At 33.9% G+C, this 23,865-nt stretch overlaps 1 protein-coding gene across 2 annotated transcripts in view; it reads right to left on the bottom strand.

Annotated features, from left to right (window-relative positions):
• Nucleotides 1–23,865, bottom strand: part of LOC126889381 (rab11 family-interacting protein 4) — a 330,965-nt gene that overhangs the window by 113,567 nt on the left and 193,533 nt on the right. The window contains exons 4-6 of one of the 2 annotated variants that reach the window (XM_050657640.1): nucleotides 23,204–23,248; nucleotides 16,132–16,173; nucleotides 2,231–2,333 (exon numbers count right to left, since the gene is read on the bottom strand). In XM_050657640.1, coding sequence (XP_050513597.1) covers nucleotides 2,231–2,333; nucleotides 16,132–16,173; nucleotides 23,204–23,248 — 190 coding nt within the window. Of the gene's footprint in view, nucleotides 1–2,230; nucleotides 2,349–16,131; nucleotides 16,174–23,203; nucleotides 23,249–23,865 lie in introns of both variants that reach the window. The other variant, XM_050657639.1, reaches the window with a different exon arrangement.

Raw genomic sequence — 23,865 nt, forward strand, 5'->3', positions numbered from 1 at the left:
TTTTTTCGCAATTATTGCTACTTTGCAATAAGGGTGACAATTTTTAAAAATTTTAACTAATCCGATGTTGTAGGAAATTTAATTACGCAGCTTTTATGTCAGTGCAACTTTTCTCGGAAATGAATACTTTTAAAGTTATAATCAAAAAACGAATAAAAAAATCGGATTTTTCTTCAATTTTTTGACATTTTGATTATTTAAAGAATGTTCCGGACCTTTTTGAGTGGGAGGATAACTCAAATATTATTATATGCGCTATTTTCAAGCAATTTCTGCAAAAAAATATAAGTCACCTCTCAACATCCAAATGTACTAATGTTTTTACAGATGCACCCTGGTCTATTATAAGTGTATGTTCACTGTACACTTATTGCTTACAGTGTAAATAAATAATAATACAATTGCTCATTAATCATACTAATAGCTGGTAGTATTAAAAACAAGAATAAGAAACCGCTAAACGCCTTAAAAATGAGTGGCGCATACAATATTCCAGCTACAAAAGATCTGATATGAATATTACGTGGCCCGAAAATGTATTTTCATTTTGATGTAAAACAAAATTCTAGTTTTATTTTAAAAGATTTTTCCATAATATTTGCTAAATTTGAAGTAAACGCGCCACAAAAGAGTAACTTTGATACAGTTTGAATTTTGAAACTCTTGTGGCGCGTTTACTTCAAATTTAGCAAATATTATGGAAAAATCTTTTAAAATAAAACTAGAATTTTGTTTTACATCAAAATGAAAATACATTTTCGCGCCACGTAATATTCATATCAGATCTATTGTAGCTGGAATATTGTATGCGCCACTCATTTTTAAGGCGTTTAGCGGTTTTTTATTCTTGTATCAGGAGTTTTTCAGTTATTTATAAATTAAATGTATGAAGTTGAATGCAATGTTCCTCTATTACTCGTTAAGCTTTATAAATGGTCACCATTGTTGCATTATCTCCCAAATGATCTAGTGTCCATCGAATGTACACTAGATTTTTTTCTATTCGAAATAGACTGAAAAAATTATTGAGATGACCGGTAAATGAAGTCCGATTGCCCGTTGCCAGTTCAAATTTAGCGTCGTAATCACTACAACTACATAAACAATTTCGGGAATAATCGTTAATTGGATTATACTTTTGTAGCTTAATAACTTCTAAAAGGCTTAACCGATTTTGATCAGTAAACATGAGTTTGAAAGGTATTTACCAGTAGTATCTGATGGATCTAAGGTCAAGTGTCATAACTGAAGCTATTACAGGAATTATTGAGCTTGAGAAACCGTTTTTCCCGTAGGAAATAGATTTGATCATGCTTATGAAGCCTATAACTTAAAAATTCGAATTCTTCCGGATATGACGTATACACCGTTAGATTCGTCTAGAGTCCTTCTACAAACGCTCAGTTATTGGCGCAATTCATAGGTTGAAATTTTGAGTAATTGTCGAAAAACCAAATTTTCAAAGTATAGTTCTTCAGTTTTTCGGCTATACTGAGCCGTGTGTATGTCTGATCCTGACGGCTTAGACACCATTTGAAAGCTTTACTCAACACTATTGATTTGGTGTATTTGCGGTTCTCCTGTCTCTTCTTGATCCGAAGATATATACCCCCAAAAAATATGCCGTTTTGTACCTACCAAGTCCTCTAGCTGTCTTATGGGTGGTCAGAAGTCACAAACTACACCGGTTCTGAATCGGCCCTGACCCCCTCTTCAAACACAGAAAAAAAATTCAAATCGATTTAACTTTTAAACACACATACATACGAATCCACAAACATTTTCCCTTTTTTAAATAAAAATTGAGTCATACTTCTGAGCTCGGTAACTGTTGAATGGTATAACCGATTTTCAAAATTAGACATGCGTTGGAAAGGTAATGATCAGTACTATTAGAAGCCGCAAAGGTCGGACTTAAATTTTTGAAGTTTTTGGGAGTTTTGGGACGAGAACGAAAAACAGACCCTAAATAGAAAGGGCCGTAAAATCCACACCCTTGGACCAAAATGGATGGTTGACATATGAATGGGTGAGTCTTTTCCTGAACTTTAAGATGGGAGTTAGCCCAATTTTCAATTCAGTCAGATTTAGAAAATCGAAAATTTCGTGTATATATAGTGTCGAGTGTAGGGGGGTGTTGGTGTGCGCCACTGGCGAGAACTGCCGTTCTCTGGTAATATCGTCGAAAGGAATTAGTTAAAAAATATACAACTGGTAACAATTAGCTTACCTTTTGATGCAGGTCCAACACATCTTCTTCCAATGAAGCATCTGAGTACATATCATCAGTGGTGTCACAAGTGCTGCTTCTTCCTGACGAATTGAAACTGGAACTGCGATACAATTGACTAGAAAAATTAAAAGAACCAGGCTTACGAAAAAAGCTGTTAGACAAGACACAGTATTAAGCTAACAGGTGTAAGCGTTTAGTAACAATATACAAATGTGGTTTTGTGCTATTTACAACGTATGAATAAAATGGAAACATGGGCATATACTACTTTCGATCCCTATTTGCTAGAGGTGACAATAATGAACCATTAACACCAGAAGACCACAGACGAAGAAATAAACTTTGAGGAGGGGAAGGTAAAGAAAGCATTAAGAAAATTAAAGAAATTAAAGAAATTAAAGAGGACAGAACACCTCACAGATCTCCTAAAGTACGGAGGACCAGATCCGACCAAACAACCATTAAAATTAATCCAAAAAATAATAGAACAAAACATAATACCACAAGAATGGAGATCGGGCATCCTAATATCTCTCTTCAAACAGGGGCCAAATCAGATCCGGAAAACTACAGAGGAATCAAGCTATTAAACACAACACTAAAGTTAACAACCAAAGTGATAAGAAATAAAACTGAATTAAATAATAACATTAGCAGAAGAACAACAAGGTTTTAGATATTGGAAAGGCATGAATCGCCGCTACATTTATCATGAGGTAAGTGTAAGAGAAATCACTAGAACACAACTAACCGGCATATTTATGTTTCGCAGATCTGAAGCAGGCATTTGACAGGGTTAAATTAAAGAACGTTATCCATTTATTTTACGTAAGATAGATACCTCTAGGAATAATCAAAACAATCGAAAATATATCCCAAAACAGAATAATACAAAAAGTAGAAGAGGAACTAACAGACCTTATTAAGGCTGGCAATGGAATAAGAAAGGTGATTCTTGGAGTCCGGTATTCATTGTTCACCCTGATCATGGATGAAATAATAAAAAAACTAGGAACGAAAAAAGGATACCAAATGGGAGGAAAACAATTTAACAATCTGCTATGCAGATGACGCAATACTAATCTCTCAAAGTGAAGATTATTTATAACGTATGCTGCACTAATTTAATATAACCGCCAGAAAATTTAACATGATAATTTGACCAAAAAGAACAAAATACATGGTTATAAAGCAAATCTACTAATATGCAAATTGGAGATTTAGAGACAGATAGTGATGGATATCTGGGCATCACACTGTTTAGCTAAGAAATACTCGAAACATAAATGGAAGACCGAGTGAATAGAGCGAATATAGCCTGAATGAACTAAATATGGAGGAATAAAAACACCCGAAAAAGAAATGAAAGAATTTACAAAACGGTCATCAGACCAATAATGACATACGCGGCAGAAAACGGCCCGACAAAAAAAAACACAGAACAAAAAGAATACTAAAAACGGCAGAGATGAAAACCCTTATAAAAATTAATGGTAAGACAGAGCTGGATATACGAGGTAGAAGTGGGGAATCGGTAAGAACGAGAGGAGTAGAATGGAACAATCATATAAGCAGAATGACAACAAGTAGTAAAGACGGTGATAGACGATTCCTTAAGAACAAGATCACGAAAACGATGGAATGACAACTTACTGGAGGCACATTAATTGACAGAACCATGTCTACATTCAAAGAAGACATTAACATTTATGTTAATATATTTTTAGCGTATCAAAGTATTTCCAAGAATAGACCAAGAAGCAGCGCTGAAAAATCTATTTGAATTTACTAAAGCTACAATTTTCACAGTTGATTACTGTGATTGTGTAAAGAAACATACTGCGGTCGGTCAAGCGAAACGTAGAACAGGGGTTACTGAGAGGGTATCAAAGCTGCATTCCTACGAAGGTAATTATTTCCATTTACTAAGGCTGAAAATCAGTACACACATTCTAAATTAAATATAAATAAAAGTTATTATAGTCGGTCAGCTATATGACGGGACAGAGCCGGTCGGTCGGCCCCAATAGTCGATTGAGGAAATGAAGTATTTTGGCTCGCAATTTTTTCTTCCAGCATGGATTTACTTGAAATTTTCACAGAAGGTAGGGAATAGTCCAAGGATCATTTTATATATCATGGCGCTATCATACGCTAAAACCTTGGAGTGGTTGCCACCCCATCTCGGGGGTGGGACTTTTTTTATTACATTTTAAAGTAATTCGATGGAAAAAGTGATTCTAAGAAAAAAATGTTTTTTACATTTTATTCGTAAAACTAATATTTTTCGAGTTCTTCGCGCTTGAAAATAACAGTTTTTTGACGAAAAAATCGACTTTTTTAGAGGGTTTTTTTGAGAATACCTCGAAAAATATGCATTTAATCAAAAAAACTTTAGATATCGAAATTGTATCTTTTAGTAACACAAACCAAATTCTTTTCCTATAATATCTTTAACCCGGCACCTGCCACGTGGGGTGCTACCAGCACCCCATAACACATTTTTATCAAATATTTGGTATTTCAAGTTTGGTAACGGAGCTGTGCGTCATAGTAGCTTTCTATAATATTATATAGCATAGATGTGTTAGTGTTTGAAGTGGTTATTTAGTGTCATTCTGAACTTATAGCACTAAAATCGAATTGGGGTGTCATCATCTGGCACTTTAAGTTTTAAATTTTTGTTGTATTTTTGATAAACAGGTCAAATTTACATTTTTTATTGAAATAACTAATTTAAATTATTAATATAGACCCTATACTCACTAAATCTTAATTTTTTTTAGATATTTTACTTAACTTCATTTATTATGGCTTGGTACTTGCTAATTTGCTTATAACACCTTTTTCATTTTATTTTTTAACTTTTATAACATAATAGTGGCTAATAAGTTAATAAAACATGTTTTTTTATATTCTTGTGTTACTCAACACATTATTTTGTTTTTTAAACAAGTAGATTACAGAAAATTTTTAAGGGGTGCTGTGAGCACCCCACGTGGCAGTTGGCGCCTTGCAAAGCCACGTGGCAGGTGCCGGGTTAAGACCAATACAAACCGAGATACGGCATGTTAAAGGTTAGCTACTTTCGTCAAATGCATAATTTGAAATTGAAATTAGAGCTTTCAAACAAAAATAATAAACAGTTTTTAGCATGAAAATTAAGCGACTTATAATCAAAAAAATGTCAGTACCTGCTTTTCTCTACGAAAAAATCAGTGAAAACAACCCCCTAACTACCTTCCTAATTCAAAATTGGTCTTTACCTTTCTGTAGTTCCTTTTATATTTATATTATCAATACACTCAAGGAGTTTGACCTATTTAAAATGCCTAATTTTGAAAAAATTTGAGTTTAAAGAAAAATTGATTTTTTGCCATTTGGTATTTTTCACCTTTTACTTGAAAATATCTCCGAAAATACTGAAGATACGAAAAAAATTATAAACTACTAAATTGTAGCTTTTCTAATGACTAAAATTACCCTGTACATAGATTTTCATTACAGTGAATAGTTAGCCAGATATAGCTGTTTAAAACCTCTATTTACCAGTAAACACCCCCTTATTCGAGCCCTTTAAACCCGCCCAATTAAAAACTAGGGGATCTTATGGAATCTAATTTTCACAGTCTTATAGCTCTTTAAAAATCCTACAAAATCATTTTTGAAGAAACTTTTTATCGCCAAAAATATATAGAATGTTTTTCGAGGTATTCTCAAAAAACCCTATAAAAAAATTGATTTTTTCGTCGAAAAACTGTTATTTTCAAGCGCGAATAACTCGAAAAATATCAGTTTTAGGAAGAAAATGTAAAAAACATTTTTTTCTTAGAATCCCTTTTTCCATCGAATTGCATGGTTAAAATGTAATAAAAAATTCCCACCCCCGAGATGGGGTGGCAACCACCCCCAAGGTTTTAGCGTATGATAGCGGCATGATATAGAAAATGATCCTTGGACTATTCTCTACATTCTGTGAACATTTCAAGTAAATCCATGCTGGACGAAAAAATTGCGAGCCAAAATGCTTTATTTCCTCAATTGACTATTGGGGCCGACCGACCGGCTCTGTCCCGTCATACAGCTGACCGACTATAATAACTTTTATTTATATTCAATTTAGAATGTGTGTACTGATTTTCAGCCTTAGTAAATGGAAAAATAATTACCTTCGTAGGAAAGCAACTTTGATACCCTCTCAGTAACCCCTGTTCTACGTTTCGCTTGACCGACCGCAGTATGTTTCTCTACACACTCACAGTAATCAACTGTGAAAAATCTAGCTTTAGTAAATTCAAATAGATTTTTCAGCGCTGCCTCTCCGTCTATAATACCAGCTCTTTGTTTCCAATATATGATCGTCGACTGAAAGTGGGCGAGCTAGGAGACTTAGTAGGCTCTTCAAAAAGTGCGAAACATCGCATATTAACTGAAGATCTGGGCATGAGAAAACTGGGTGCAAGTTGGGTGCCACGTTTACTCACACTCGAGCAAAAGAGTCTCGTAAAGATGTTTCAATTGAGTGTTTAGCAAAGCTTCACAGCAACAAAGCATCATTTTTACGCCGCCGTTTCATAAACCTGGATGAAGCATGGGTCCATCACTTCACACCCGAGATAAAAGAACAAGCAAAGCAATGCAGTTAAAAGGGAGAACCGGCTCCAAAGAAGGCGAAAACCGTTTTATCTGCAGACATGATAATTTTGCAATAACTATCTTGACAAAGGGAAAAGTATCAACGGCGAGTAGTATGCGAACTTAGTGCAAAGTTTAAGCGAAGAAATAAGCAAAAACGGTATAATTTGGTTAAGAAGAAAGTGTTGTTTCATCAACATTTAAGACAATGTCTAGCTCACAGATCCGTAATTACAATGGCCAATATTCGCCTCAAAACAATAAAGATAAAATATAATATACAGAAACGTCTATGTAAGGTAAAAATATGCAAACAAATTAAGAGAAAAACTGAGAATGTCGGAGCAGAGAAAACTGGAAACTGATCAAAACAGAAATGTAACAATGAAAATAGTAACACCTCTAAAACCACAGAAATAGGACGAGTACTTCAAGGAGCTCCTAACCGAACGTGGAGTGGAGAGTATCTTTCCAGAAACACTTCTTCTTCTTCTTCTGTTGACATCATAATCCTGGGTGGGTCTTTGCCTGTCTGACTATGTCCTTCCATTCAGATCTCTATTGTGCCCTGCTTCTCCATTGTCTTATGTTCATCGGTTTCAGGTCGTCTTCCAAGTCATCCAACCATCTAGTTCTGGGCTTTCCTTCTTTCGCCTTTCTATCGGCTTCCATTGTAATATTTTCATCGGTATTGTTTTTGCATCGTCCTGTCTCGGTACATGTCCACGCCATGATAGTATTTGACTCTTCACAAATCTTACAATATCATAACCTCCATTCAATTCATTAACCTAGTAGTTTCTTCTAATTCTCCATCTGACATGTGTCTTCCTCCTCTACCGTGCTATACTTTTCTCAATATTTTTCTTTCGGATGTCCTGAGTTGGGCTTCATCTGTTTTCGTCATTACCCAGGTTTCACAACCATATGTTACTACGGGTCTAATAAAAAATGTTCTGTAGATAGTAATTTTGGTTCTTTTGTCTAATAATTTCGATGTCATCAATCTTTTATTAGCATAGTACATAGTATGTAGGATTCCCACTGGAAATACGTACATTAATTTCGCTACTTACAAAATTCTTCTGATTGGTTTCTGTGCCCAGATATGTGAAGGCATCCACACGTTCAATAATATAGTTGTCTATTGTGAAATTATTTTTATTGTCAGGTGTTCTTTTGACGATCTTTTCTTCGTTTTTGCTTCGTTTATTTTAAGCCACTTTTTCGCGCTTCAGGATCAATTTCTTTAAACGCTTCCATTAGTCGTGGCTTGTTCCTACTAATGGTAACTACATCGTCTGCATATGCGGTAATTTGTAATGTTTTGGAGTTTATATGGCCGGTTACATTGGTTTTTCTGATGACTGTCTCAAGATCTAAGTTGAATAGAATGGTTGATAGAGCGTCTCCCTGTCTCACTCCCATGTTGATGCCAATAGGGGAGTCAGTTCTCCATCTACTCTGACTGCGGCTTTTGAACCCAGCAACTTCATTTTTATGAAGCTGATATATTTCTTAGGTGTACCTAGATTACGAAGGTCTTCCAGAATTTTGTCTCTTTTCACACTATCAAAAGCTTGTTTAAAATCTATATACATATTATATAGTTCTATGTCGTATTCATAAGCTTTTTCTTGTATCGTTATTAGTATGAATATATTTTATCTGTAGTGGCTTTATTTGGTCTGAATCCATTTTGATAATCACCAATTATATTTTGGGAGTATTCTAACAATTTATGATAAATTATACCAGGAATAATTTTGTATATTACATTTAGCAATGTGATTAGCCTATAATTCTGGCATTTCCTCTTATCTTCTTTTTTATAAATTGGCTGTATAAGGCCAACTGTCCATTCCTCCGGCACTTGCTCCTTGGTCCATATTAATGTTATTACGTAATGAATTCTTCCCCAGAGTTCGGATCCTCCATTCTTTAATAATTCTGCCGAAATTCCTGTGTTCCTGACGCTTTATCTTTTAGTTTGTTTATTATTTTAACTACTTCTTCATAACTCGGGTTTTCAATGTGCTGCTCCGCCGTATAATATATTGTCTCGTTTTGATAATTTTCATTGTCTTCATAAACACTGGTAATAGTAAAAATGTGAGAACAGCCGGATCGTCTTTAAGAATTACAGTTTGTGAAGTTTTAGATCCGACAAGGAAGAAGAAAACGAGGAAGGCCGAGAAGAAGCTGGAGGGAGGAAATTGAAAAATAACTAGAGGAAAGAGAAATCCCTCCAGGGGCCTGATTCTAATTCATTTCGAGGTCGCAATTTAATTTCGACCCCGCCATGACAGTCGCAATTTATAGCGATTCTTATTAATTTCGATATTAGTTCCAACTGGGGATATTAACGTTATCATTTTGACACTGCTCAGAATTTGGGTTGGTCCTCCTGTTTATGGGATTTATTGGCTATGCAACCACCGCAACGTTTGCTGATAGTCTGGGCAAATTATCGAAAAAATGTCATTTTTGGGAAAAGTTATTTACCAGCTATTTTATTGTTAAAATCGAATCTTAAGATTGCATATATTAGTAATATGGGGTATGACAAGTCGGCAGAAAGTGTGTTATTTTATTTATAAGCAAATTAGCACTCCTAAATCTTCTTTTTTTTTTTCAATTATTGTGCTCTGTAACTCCTAAGATTTTTACTTTAAACCAAAAACACTCAAATAAAAATTCACCCTAATTTAGTTCTGCACAAAGTTATTTTTTTCCGATTTCCTTCAACAAAAATTTTACTCGGAAAATCCGAGTTTTCCCAAAAAAAATCTGCAATTTTCAATTAAAATTTTAGGGAAGTAATTATTTATCAATAATTAAATAAATTGGTGACTTGAAAGATTTTTTATAGTAGATTATATATCAGGAGGCCGGCGACAACCTAACCAATAGTTTAGCAATAATTAAAAAATTTCGGTCGAAATAATAACCAGAATAACTATGATTTTCGTATAAAAAAGCACTATACCGATTCAACTTACTTTACAGAATTAAAATTGGACTATTTAAGCGGTCTCAGGAATGTTATAAAGAAACAATTTTTTTGGTTTATAAACAAATAGAACCCCTCAGAAAATATTAGATTAAATTAAATTAACTCTGTTGAAAAGGGCACGGCTTCTGTGTAGAAGAAAAAAAATTGAATTGCGAGGAGTGGTTCCAGGTATAACCGGTCAAATTTGACCGGCATTTGCAACAGAGTTATAAACAATAGGATTTCAATCTTTGAACCATTACCTTTTTATTCCGGTCCTCTTTGTACATACAAATTTTCATGTCATTAAGACACTCATAACAAAAAAGATTTATGTCACCAAGTTATTTAATTATTGATAAATAATTACTTCCCTAAAATTTTAGTTGAAAATTAAAGATTTTGTTTGGAAAACCCGAATTTTCCGAGGAAAATTTCCGCCGAAGGTAATTAGAAGAAAATATCTATGTGCAGAATTAAATTATTGGGAGTGTTTTTGGTACAAAATTGGTACAAATTTTTGTGAGTGTTTTTGGTTTAACGTTAAAATCTTCTGAGTTACAGAGCAATAATTGAAAAAAAAATTTCGGAGCGCTAATTTGTTTATAAACCAAATAGCACACTTTCTGCGGACTTTGCATAGTTATATTACTAATATATGAAATCTTAAGATTTGATTCCAGCATGTCTAGCAATAAAATAGCTGGTACATAATTTTCCTTGTTTTATCCTAATTTTCCCAGATTATTACCTTTCATCTTTCATTGAGTTGATAATTCACATTGTGGACATTCTCAATTATTCCACATATTATGTGGACATTCAACGTCGCCATATTGATTGCGACCTGTTTTGAGTCGAAATTTGAATTAGAATCAGGGCCCTGGTCTACGGTTAAACAGAGAAGAATGGCGGTTAGGAGTCGGAAGGCGTTGGAGAACGCTGTAAACCGATAGTAGTAGTAGTAGTGGATCTGACAATCCATGAAAAAGGCAGTGGAAATGACCGCGATAACTACCGTGGAATTTCTACTATCGGGACAATTAGCAGATTGTATGAAAAGATCTTTAATTATCGGGTTGAAGAGAAGTATAGAAATATGGAAGTCAAAGAACAGACAGGCAGGTCTACGACTGACTACTTTTTCTAAGTAACCCAAGTAGTTGAAAAGAAGACAGTGTTCAACCAACAAGTTCACTTACTCTTGGTGAACTGAAAAAAGATCTACGACACTGGGCCTCATAAAAAGTCGTAGAAAGCGTTGGAAGAAAGAAATATCGAAACTGAGATCATTAAAATAATCAAAAACTTATGTGTTTACACCACAGCCAAAACCAAACTAGAGGTGGAATGACGTAAAGTTTCACTGTTATTAAAGGGTTAAAACAGAGATGCTGTCTCCCCCTCAGATTTTTCAATATACACTCACCGGCGAGATTAACCGCCCACCCTGTATTTCTTTCAATTTGCAGGAATTGTCAATCTTGGGCTACATTTTATGACAGATACGGTGAAAACTACCTTTTGAGGAAAAGAAAACAATAAAATCATTGAAAAAAAATGTTTATCAAGGGATGCTTAGCAAAAATTCAATGTTTAAAAATCTTTGAAGAAAATTAAAACAAATACCTATAATTTATGAGTATTAATAATGGGTGTTGCCGCCTCTGACACTTAGGCCTTGATGGAGCAGGTTCGGCTTTCCATTAAAGATATCTTTTATATCCGATTGGGGGATATTGTGCCACTCCTCTACCGCAGCATTGGGTTAAGGTCGGGATTGCGTGTCGTTCATGGTACAACTTGAATCTCAACCCCATTAAGGTACTCAGGGTGAATCTTGCGGTATGGTAACGTGTTTTAGCATGCATTAATCTACAGTTTTCACCAATGAACGATGGGAAAGGCATGACATTGTCTTGGAGAACCTCTTCCACGTATTTTTGGGCGTTCCACTACTTTAGAAGATGAAGTAAGAGGCATAAAAATAAATGGCCTACCCATATGTGAAATTAGATACGCTGATGACACAATACTAATAGCAGAAACTATTACAGATCTACAAAGAATTTTAGATAAGGTTGTTGCAACGAGTGAAGAATTTGGTCTGTCACTAAACTTAAAGACTAAAGAAAACAAAATTCATGGTTATATCAAAGAAAAATATTAGAAACATCAATCTACACGTAAATAATTACACGTAAGAATTATAACTATTTAGGGACAAACAAACATTAGTGAAACAAACGATTATACTAAAGAAATCAGAATTAGAATAGAAAAGGCTAGGAGTGCATTCACTAATATGAAACAAATATTATGTAGTATAGACCTCAGCCTAAATCTTAGAAAGCGAGTACTAAAATGTTATGTATTTTCTGTTCTTTTGTATGGTGTGGAGACATGGACTCTTAATAAACAATGTCTCAATAGATTGGAAGCATTTGAAATGCGGACATATCGAAGATTGCTGAGAATCTCCTGGACAGACAGAATAACCAATGAGGAAGTACTAAGAATAATAGAGAACAGCAGGGAGATACTGGATTCCATCAAAATAAGAAAACTTCAATACTTCGGTCATATAACACGTGGTGACAGATATGATCTCCTAAAATTAATAATGCACGGAAAGATTCAAGGAAGACGCAGCATAGGAAGAAGAAAAATGTCCTTGCTGAAAAATCTCAGAGAATGGTTCAGCTCAACTGAACTCTTTCGGGCCGTAGTATCAAAAGTAAGAATAGCAATGATGATTGCCAACCTTCGTCGCGGAGAGGGCACGTAAAGAAGAACTATCGAACACAATAAGATCCGTACGAGCTTTGTAAGATATACCTCCCCAAATCCTTACTGATACTCCTCGGTAAGTCACTGTTTCGGTTATAATGCATGGAGCAAACCTTTCATTTTGACGCCTGTACACACGATAACGGCCATCTGGATCTCTTAAAGTTATTCTGCTCTAATCATTTTTTTTTGGACTGAGGTGGAACGCTCTTAGCAGACTAGGGAAGGTGTCCCTAGTACTGTTAGACTCGGACAGGAAAGGAGAACACGCTAGGGCACACCAACCACAGTATGGCCCGTGCGTCCCGCATGCCCCCCATGACCAGCCGCCTACCAACTAAAACCAGTAAGACCCTCTTCCGACCCGGAAGAGGGTCAGAGGATTCTGCTCTAATCTAAGAGCAGTATGTTCTTCCATTCCGCCATAGTCAAATCAGCATATATTCTCAGGCAAAACCAAGTCCAGCTCTACGGTGTTATGGGGCGCAAGCTAGACGGTAAGCTCTTAAATTTCTTTCTGCCAGTCTTCTTCGAATGGTACGTTCACTTACACTCACATTTTTTAGCTCAAAAAGACGCGTACTAGCTTCAGTAGAGGTGCAAAAGCGATTTTTCAACACGTTGCTGACAATGAAGCAGTTATTTAGAATTGTAGTGCATCGATGTCGGCCTTGACTTGGCCTGCGGGTGTATGAACCTGTCTCCTGAAATTGTCTGACAGCATCCCGTATCGTAGTTTAGCTCCTACATACTTCGGAGAGCTCAAGAATGCTGCGGTAGAGGATTGGTACAATATCCCCCAATCGGATATCCAAGATATCATGAATGAATTACCGAACCAACTTCAAGAAGTCTAAGGACCAGAGGCGGCAACACCCGTTATTAATTTTCATATATTTTTTAATTAGACGATGATTTTCAAAATTATGTTTGTGTGAATTTTCCCCGAAGATTTTAAAACATTGGGTTTTTGCTAAGCATTCCTTGATAAACGATCTTTTTTTCAATAATAGGGCAGTCAATGAGGGTATTTGGCTCCGAATTCTATCCTACTAAATCGATTTACTTGATATTTTCAAAGTAAGTAGGGAATAGCTCAAGAAACGCAGTCTACCCTATGCCGATGTGCGCTTTTATCTTGGGAGTGGTTTCCACCCCTTCTCGGGGGTGAAAAATGTTTTGGTTAAAATAGCCACGAAAGAGGCTAGAGAACATAATTTTAAGCAAAAACTGTTCTATAATTACTTTTTAAAAACTCAATAGTTTTTGAGTTATTCGTGGTTGAAAATTGGCCATTTTCATTGAAAAATGACACCTTTTCGGACGGATTTTTGCGAATACCTTAAAAACTATGCATCTAACAAAAAAACTATATGCTTTTCATATAAAATATTTCTGTAGTTTATAAAAAAACAAAGAGATTCGTTCCTTCATAAATCTTCCAGTTAAAATAAAAGAGGGATATGGTAGGTAAGAAGAGTTTGTTTTTTGCTGCATGCTCAAATCGGTGTATTCAAGTTGAAATAACAGAGAAACTGTCGATTTTAGGTGTATAATGATACTAGTAAGTTTTGTAGTGCTTGAAAAGACCTTTAAAATGAGCAATACTAAATGTCGATTACATTCCAAATAAGCGAGATATTCTGCAAAAAAGTTGATGACTAATGTATTTTAAGAAGAACTGAGAAGTATATTTAACCCCTCATCCATCTGAATTTAAATACATCGTTTTCCTTCTGCAATACTTTTTATTATAGTGTTTCTATTGTTCCTCCGCTATAACTTTTCCCATGCGTCACGATTCATTTTCAAACAAATTAAGTCAAAACATAAAGTGAAAGGAACGTCGATGTGTATATACATTTTGTATACTGTATACTATATTATACTACACACAGTGGCGTACGTTTCACATTATGTTTTGACTTAATTTGTTTGAAAATGAATCGTCACGCATGGGAAAAGTTATAGCGGACGAACTATACCTATGTTCAAAAAGTTGGACTGGATTAAAATGAATTGTTTTTGAAAAAATTAAGATCAAATTTACAGAGCGCATTTTTAAATTTTCTTAAAAATCTTCCTTTTCCTCCATGTAACTCGAAAAAGATAAGAGATACGAAAAAAGATACCACACAAAAATGTAGGGCTTTTTCAGATAAAAATTTCCTTTTTATTTTTCATTACTGTATCTCTTATCATTTTCAAGTTACATGGAGAAAAAGGAAGATTTTTAAGAAAATTTAAAAATGCCCTCTATAATTTGATCTTTTTTTTCAAAATACATTCATTTTAAACCCGTCCAACTTTTTGAACATAGAAATAACACTGTAATAAAAGGTATTGTGGAAGGAAAACGATGCATTTACATTTTGGTGGATGGGGGTTAAAATTACTTCTCATTTTTTCATACATTAGTTATCAATTTTGATTGCAGCATATCTAGCTTAGTTTTAATGTAATGGGCCTTTAATATAGCTCATTTTAAAGGTCTATTCAAGCACTACAAAAGGTAGTGGTAGCATTATACACCTAAAATCGACCGTTTCTCTGTTATTTCGAGTTGAATACAGCAATTTCCAATATCTCTTTTTGTATTATAACTAGAAGATTTATGAAGGCAAGTGTCTCTTTGTTTTTTTATAGCCTACAAAAATGTTTAATATAGTTTTTTTAGTTAGATGCATAGTTTTTAAGGTATTCGCAAAAAAACCGTTCGAAAAGGTATTATGTTTCAATGAAAATGGCCAATTTTCAACCACGAATATCTCAAAAAGTATTGAGTTTTCAAAAAAAAATTATAGGGCAGTTTTTGCTTAGAATTAGGTTCTTTATCGAATTCCGTGGTAATTTTAACCAAAAAATTTTCCACCCCTAAGAGGGGGTGGTAACCACCCCCAAGATAAAAGCACACATCGGCATAGGGTAGACTTTGAATTAGGAGATAAGTGGAGGCTAGGCCTAAAATTTCATTATAATCCATGCAGTAGGATAGAATTCGGAGGTAATATCCTATTCTTGCTCCTATTGAGACTGGCGTTTAAGTTTAGGTATTGTTTTATTTTCATCCAAGGTAGTTTTCACCGTATCTGTCATAAATCATAAATCGTGGTCCAATATTGATAATTCCTTCAAATTGAAAGAAACAGGGTGGGCGGTTAATTTTGCCGGTGAGTGTATATCTAGAGACAACATTAAAAATAAAAGAGAAAATGGAAGTCTCCTTGGATAAGGATGGTGCTATGGCGACCTGGGGTGTATTAGACGAAAAGTAAGACGAATTATATAAAATGGGGTTTAGAAACTACAAGACAAGATATTAAGCAAAACAGTTAATTTGGCCACGTACCGATTATGAGGAACAATATTTGAAAGATTCATTGAAGAAAAGCAATAAAATACAAAAATATTAGTATTAAGCATTTCTGATGTATTTACAGTTTGATGTATAATCTACATATAATCTAATTTATTTTACCTGGCTAATGCGTTTGAACCTAGTTGTTGTCGACGTCCATTGCTGAAACAGAGAAGTTTACAGTTAATATTATCGACAATATAAAGGCGAATATAATAATATATTTAAACTTGCAATGAAGTAAAAAACTTCTTATCTATGATGCTTTATTCTTTTTACGAATGAATTTAAAAAATCATCCAAATGGATTATAAATAATAATAGTCTCCCGGTTTATACCACGAACGTGGCTTTGGGATTATAGCAGAATAGTCTGCTATCTCTAGGGCCTACAGTATACAAGGAAGCTAACAGGGTCAGTGCTACGCTTCAACCGCCTATTATTACTCATGGCACCTCATGGTTTTACCCAAGGTACTAATATTCAGGCAGAGTCGACCTGCCTACCTGCGTGGAAGTCTGAGCCTGAGCAATCCATCCTCAGTGATCTCTTAATATTAGTTGAAAGTAGCCATATTTTTGGTTACAAAAACCTTTATACATATTACATAATATTTGTGATAAAATATAAAATTATGAGGACACGAGGTCGACCTTAAAAGATTAATTTTAAGGGAACATACATATCCATTGTCCATGCTCGAAAAATGGAAAGTTCGTCCGATGAGTGATAATACTAACCAAATGAGTTGGCTATAATGGCAGAATACAGTGTGAAGCAGTTTAAAGTCATTGTAGAAATACGCATTCTGCAAAACGTAATAAAGGCAATCTTCTTCTTCTTAACGTGCCCTATCAAGTCCCCTTGACGTTGGCGATTAACATGGCCAAACTGTCTCTGTCTCGAGCTATTCTAAATAGGTGTTCTGCTTTCTTTATTCCCGTCCACTCCCGGATATTCTTCCACCAAGAGGCCTGCTTTCTACCAATTCCTCTCCGTCCTTCGATTTTACTCATCATAATAAGTTGAAGAATATTATACCGGTCTCCCCTTACTACGTGTCCAAAATAGGCCAGCTTTCTATATTTGATGTTATCAAGCAGCTCGCGGGCAGCATTTGCTCTCTTAAGGACTGCCACATTTATCAGCATAGCCGTCCATGGTATTTTCAGTATAAGTCTGTGCAGCCACATTTCAAAGGCCTCCAAACGATTAATGGTGGATATTTTTAATGTCCATGCTTCGACACCGTATAAGAGGACTGACCAGATGTAACATTTAAGCATGCTCTTTCGAAGTTGAAGTTGCAAGTTATCATTACAGAAGAATGACCTCATTTTTAAAAATGTAGTGCGGGCTATCTCGATTCTACATTTTATCTCTTTATCTGGATCTAGTTGTTCAGTAATATGGCAACCAAGATATTTAAAACTGGGTACTCTTTGAATTATATGACCATCAACATATAACCGTGAATCTTGATGGGCCAAATGGCTAAATACCATGTATTTTGTTTTTGAACAGTTTATGTTTAGGCGAAACTCTCTTCCCACTGTGTCAATGGCATTTAAGGCCATCGGTACATATTTCGCAAATATTTTACGGCTATCCCTACTTTTAGTGTCTTTACACGGCAAATTACGTGTAGTAAAATTCACACTGGTATGGATATGTAAACATTACTAGAATGTCATTCTACTTGAAAATGTCATCATTAACTTAAAGAGATGGCTTTTGAATGTTCTTGGATAACTGTTATTTGTATAATTGCAAATTATTAATTCAGTTAATAAATGTGATAATTTTTTCACTAACTATGTATTCAGTGATTGTAATAATTTATATGTACAACAAAAACTAATACTCAATCGAGAAAAGAGGAAAAGTGTTAAAGTGATTTCTTAATAATATATTGTTGTCATGGAACGCTTACAATTTTGAACATCTTTAACAACAAAATACTTGGATCACAGAATATATTATCCTGATGTATTCTCTGCTTGGATCTTCCACAAATAATACACAATAAATAACTTTTTATTAAGTTCACGTCTTAAATCAATTATTTATCAAATACACTATATATCAATATTATTTAATCAACAACTCAAAATATTTCCGATGCCATGTCAAATATTTAAAATTGTCACTGATTGTCAAAGTCTGACTGACAATATTCTATTCGACTGAGTGCGTCGTAAGACGAAGATAGATTTGGAAAATATTACCACGGACATTGTATTCATTTTTTTCGAATCCTGAAAAAACCAATAAATATTTTTGAAAAATGTAAACGCAGAATAAAAGACTAAATTATTACCGAGGGCCGAAGGTCCCTTAGAATAAATACAAAGCTTATTTTGAATGAGATATTTAAAATTAAAAATCACACTAAATTTTCTCTTAGTTTTTCACCCCTGTAACTTATTAAAATAAACATTATAGAAGTTCTCAGGGACTTTCGGCCCTCGCTAATAACGTAATCTTTCATTCTGCGTTTAAATTTTTCAAAAATATTTATTAGTTTTCTCAGGATTCGAAAACAATGAATCCCCATTTGAATAGCATTGCAGCCGAAAATACGTACCCATCCTCTTAAAAGATGTTGTAATCCATTCATATCATCACTTAAAATAGCTGTATCGTCTGCATATCTTATTGTATTTATCAGAATTCCATTAACCTTTACACCACATTCCAAATTATGCAGCGCTTCCTTAAATATTCTATCTGAATATAAATTGAATAACAGTGGGGACAGTATACAACCCTGTCTGACACCTCTTTGTATTTTGCATATTTCTGTTGATTTTTCCATTTATGCAAGCTGTCGCTGTTTGGCGCCAGTATAATTTTTCTATGATTCGTACATCTTGACTATTAACTCCTTTATCCTTTAATATTTTAATTAATTTGTATAAAGGCAATAGTTAAGTTAAAAGTGAATGAGGAATCGTAGCAAGTATATTTGCTTCTAGATCACGTTGGTTTTGGATGTTTTCTATATCTGCAAGACCGTACATCTTGACTATCAACTCCTTTATCCTTTAATATTTTAATTAATTTGTATAAAGGCAATAGTTAAGTTAAAAGTGAATGAGGAATCGTAGCAAGTATATTTGCTTCTAGATCACGTTGGTTTTGGATGTTTTCTATATCTGCAAGACCTGCTATATTGATTGCTTGTTTGAGCTCCTTACCTTATTGTAAAGGTACCATTCCGCAACAAGCTTCCGAGACAGGAGACCGCGATAAGCGACAGATAGGCGAGACCGATTGTGGTCTCTCCACGTCTGCTCCCAATGCAATTATATCAGGGTCGATCTGTAGCCTGCGACCGAGACACGCGACAAACTACTGTCGATTGTCTCATAGTCTTATTGTCTGTGTCTCCTCGGTCTCGTACAAGAGCAGCGGTGAAGTCGGTCGCTGCGCGACACTCCTGTTGTGGTACCTATTTTTACATGGTTTTTTATTAAAAATAATAACGTCCGAAATAAAATTTACTGATGAGGAAGACCAATTGCTAATGGAGTTAATGATTCAGAGCCCAGTACTATTTGATACTCAAGTGGAATCTTAAAACGATGTCATCGTCCTGGAAAATGTAAAAGCCTTCTTCATGCCTCGTTTTAGATACCTACCTATAGAATTTATACACCTTCATCTTTTCATTTGACACATGTAATATATCATCTTCCTCTTCTGCTTCTAGTAACCTTTTAAACAATAGTTTCGAAGCCAATATACAACCTTTTCTACATCTGATATACTGAAGTATAGACGCACGTTATAAGGAGCGACAGTTCATTTGGTGTTTCGGTCTCGTCTATCTGTCGGCTGTCTCTGGTTACGGAATGCTACCTTTACTGTTTTTTGTTGGATCATTCTGTTAATTTTTTTTAATCTCAAAAAACCACACCTATGGTGAATCTATGTATTTTGGTAAAAACTGTGCTGCTTTTCGAACATTTCCACTATTTGAGTTATATTCATTAAACTGTTTTCGTAAATATTTGGACAGTAATGTAGCAATACGTTCAATAACATTAATTCTTAATAGTTTATTGATTATTATCCTTCGCCTTTTTTAATACTGGGATAGATATTTATAAAAAAAAAAATTTGTAACAAATAATCCGTTAGTAATAAACTGGAATTGATCTGTTTCATGCCTGTGAGACACGACAAAATGATGTGTTTTTTGTAGAGAAAGTTCACAAATTATATTATAGTGCCTTCATGATCCTAATGGCCTCTTAAAAATGATGGTAAAGTAATACAAATAATCCCACCTTATAAATCTTCTATTATTGAAAATTTGTAATCAGGACAGACTTACATCATAATTAAATAATTCTGGGAATTTTGAAGGTTTTAAATTCTAAGAATTCCATATTATGCTTTAGTTCTTCAAATTTGTATGTTCATGTACCTTTTTTTTATATAAAAATTGGTAATGACAATAACTCTAATTTTCTATATAAATCGGGATATCTTGTATACAATTCGTACTGTCCTTAGACTTAGCACGGTCCTTTTAAAAGTTCAAAGTTTCTTAAACCCTCGCTGTGTTTATTGCTTGGTTTATCGTTTACCACAATTATGCATAAGTATAGGCACTATAATTGTGAACCTGGTATACTATTAGTATTATATACATACAGAACAATTAATGCTAAGTACCTAAGTATAATTAAAAATGTCTTTATTAACTCTTAATTTGTTTAATTATGTTTTTAAATGCATAATTTGCCTATTTTATAATATGTTTTAATTGCTTTTTCCTTGTCAAAAATGAAGTTGTTTGAAGTAAAAGGTTTTCAATATGCGAATAAATACATAAATAATATACATGGTGCCCCGAAAAGATTAGTCATAAATTATACCACAGATTCTGGGATCAAAAATACATAGGTTAATTTAACTTACATAACTCACCTTAGTACACATGTGCACATAAAAAAAGTTACAGCCGTTTGAAGTTACCAAATAAAAATCAATTTTTTCCAATATATCGAAAACTATTAGAGATTTTTATTGAAAATGGACATGTCGCATTCTTATGGCAGGAACATCTTAAAAAAATTATAGTGAAATTTGTGCACCCCATAAAATTTTTATGGGGGTTTTGTTCCCTTAAACGCCCCCCCAACTTTTGTGTACGTTCCAATTAAATTATTATTGTGCTTCCATTAGTTAAACACAATGTTTTAAAAACTTTTTTGCCTCGTAGTACTTTCTCGAAAAGCCAGATTTTATCGAGATATTTTGAATATTTGTCAAATCCACCACATATTTATGCAGTGCTAGTCAAAAGTCCGTACCCCCGTCGTATCTTTTGAACGGTTATATCTATAATAGTGAAATTTTGAGGGAGGAAATAAACGGACGTAAGCTTCTTAACTAGTCATGACAGGTGACGTAATTATGACATATAACTTTACAGCGCCACTGTGACAGATAATTTTAAATGGGACCTTATAGCAAGTGATACCTCGTTTGAAAGGTATTGAAAATACCTATTCAGTCATACTAATTTTGTTTGAGTTTAACCTAATTTTGATGAATAACTGAAATAAATATAAAATTGTAGTTTCGCATTTAATTAATAAAAATTAAAAATTCCGCATATGATTACTTGTCAAAAGGGTTGACGTTGACGTAAAAACTACTAGAGAATTGAAAAACGTCAACTTTTTTGACAAAAAGACCATAGGCGGACATTTGAATTTTTATTAATTAAATGGGAAACTACAATATTATATTTATTTAATTTATTCACCAAAATCAAAATCAACTAAACCCAAAAAGTATGACTGAATATGTTTTTTCAATACCTTTCAAACGAGGTATCACTTGCCATAAGGTCCCATTTAAAATTATTGGTCACAGTGGCTCTGTAACGTCATCTGTCACTATTACGGCACCTGTCATGACTAGTTAAGAAGCTTACGTCCGTTTATTTCCTCCCTTCAAATTTAATTATTATAGGTATAACCGTTCAAAAGATACGAGGGGGGTACGGACTTTTGAATAGCACTGTATATGGTTTTTATCGAAATATTTTGAATATTTGTTAAATCCACCACATATTTGTATATGGTTAATTAAGTACGATTATATAGACCTGGTAGTAATATGAAAATTTATTAATAATTTACATTTTTTAGGTATATTTTGAACCATATTAATCAAGAAGCCACATCTACATACAAGGTGCCTTATCGAAAAAATAATAAGAAGCAATATGTTACCGCAATAATAGTTTAATTGGAACGTACACAAACATTTGGGGGGTTTAAAGGAACGAAACCCCCATAAAATTTTTATGTAAACATATTAAAAAAGTCCACAAGGAAAAAGTTTTCCTGTAGTTGGCTGTATACCATGTAATACAAAACCGTCAATTGCTACCAGACTTTCACCATGTAATCAAGTTACACCACAGCTCAGATGTTACCTGGGGCATAATATTAAAATAGTTTAAACATCCATGCTTTAATTGGCATATTTACCTGATGTTTCCTTAACGGACCACTTATACAGGGCTTTGACCCACATATTTTTGTTAAACTATATCTTGGTGGTTAGCATGTAAACTTCACGTAAGCACTGATGATGACTGGTAAACCAGTCGAAAACTAGTTATGTGATTGTGATGTAGCCCTTTTTAGGGATTTTAAATATATACCTTTTATAAAGGATTTATATTAAAAAAGAACCCACATCTCGATAAAAACTGGCTTATCGAAAAAATACTAAGAGGCAAAAAGTTTTAAAAATATTGTGTTTAACTAATGGTACCACAATAATAATTTAATTGGAACGTACACAAAAGTTTGAGGGGGTTTAAGGGAACAAAACCCCATAAAATTTTTATGGGGTGTACAAATTTCACTGTTGTTTTTTAAGATGTTCCTGCCATAAGAATGCCACATGTCCATTTTCAATAAAAAATCTCGAAGCGTTTTCGATATATGAAAAAAAATCGATTTTCAATTTGTAACTTCAAAGGGCTGTAACTTTTTTTGTGTGCACTATTGTATATAAAGTGAGGTTCAATCAACCTATTTTTGACCCCAGAATCTGTGGTATAATTTATGACCAATCTTTTCGGCACACCATGTATATCTTTACAGTGGCTTAGTCTGTTCGACGAATTTATTAATTGAATTTTGTTTTACTTACTGTCGAAAAGAACCACATCTCCTATTGGCGAGGTTTTCTGGATGACTAAAACAGAAATAAATTGGTTAGTAAAAAATATATAAGGTAATATTATTTTTATCAATAAATGGCAAACTTGAGATCATTGATGAGCTATCCGCTTTTCATCTGTATGTGGTACCAGTCTCGGATTAAGAATCTTAAGGCCCATAGGCAACCCAAGCTAGGAGGCCCTTTAAGAAACTTTTGTCTTTTCCCCCCAAAACTTCGGATAATCACTCCACCTCCGAGCGGCAATTCTTTGATATCTTAGTGGACATTTTGTAGATTTACACTTAAATTTTTGTTTCATTTTGTAAAACGTGTTGCTTGAAGAAATAAAACAAAGAAATAGTCAAGAAACTGTTTATTTATATAATTTTGTTTAAATGTTGTAATAAAAGATTATTTTAGTTTTTTTTTGTTATCAATAAACGAACAATTAATTTTAAAGTATAATAATTGTTCTAACAATGAAAAAAAAGAAGGTCGTAGAAAAAGTATAGTATTCTAAACACATGTAATGGTTATTACTCACTCTGATAAATAACATTATCATGATTACATAATTATGTAATAAAAAATAATTATGGATTAAATTTTTTAGTTTGAGTTTTCAAAGCCTTGTAATAATTATTATAAAG

This window comes from Diabrotica virgifera, chromosome 8 (genome assembly GCF_917563875.1).
Source record: "Diabrotica virgifera virgifera chromosome 8, PGI_DIABVI_V3a".
Taxonomy (NCBI): domain Eukaryota; kingdom Metazoa; phylum Arthropoda; class Insecta; order Coleoptera; family Chrysomelidae; genus Diabrotica; species Diabrotica virgifera.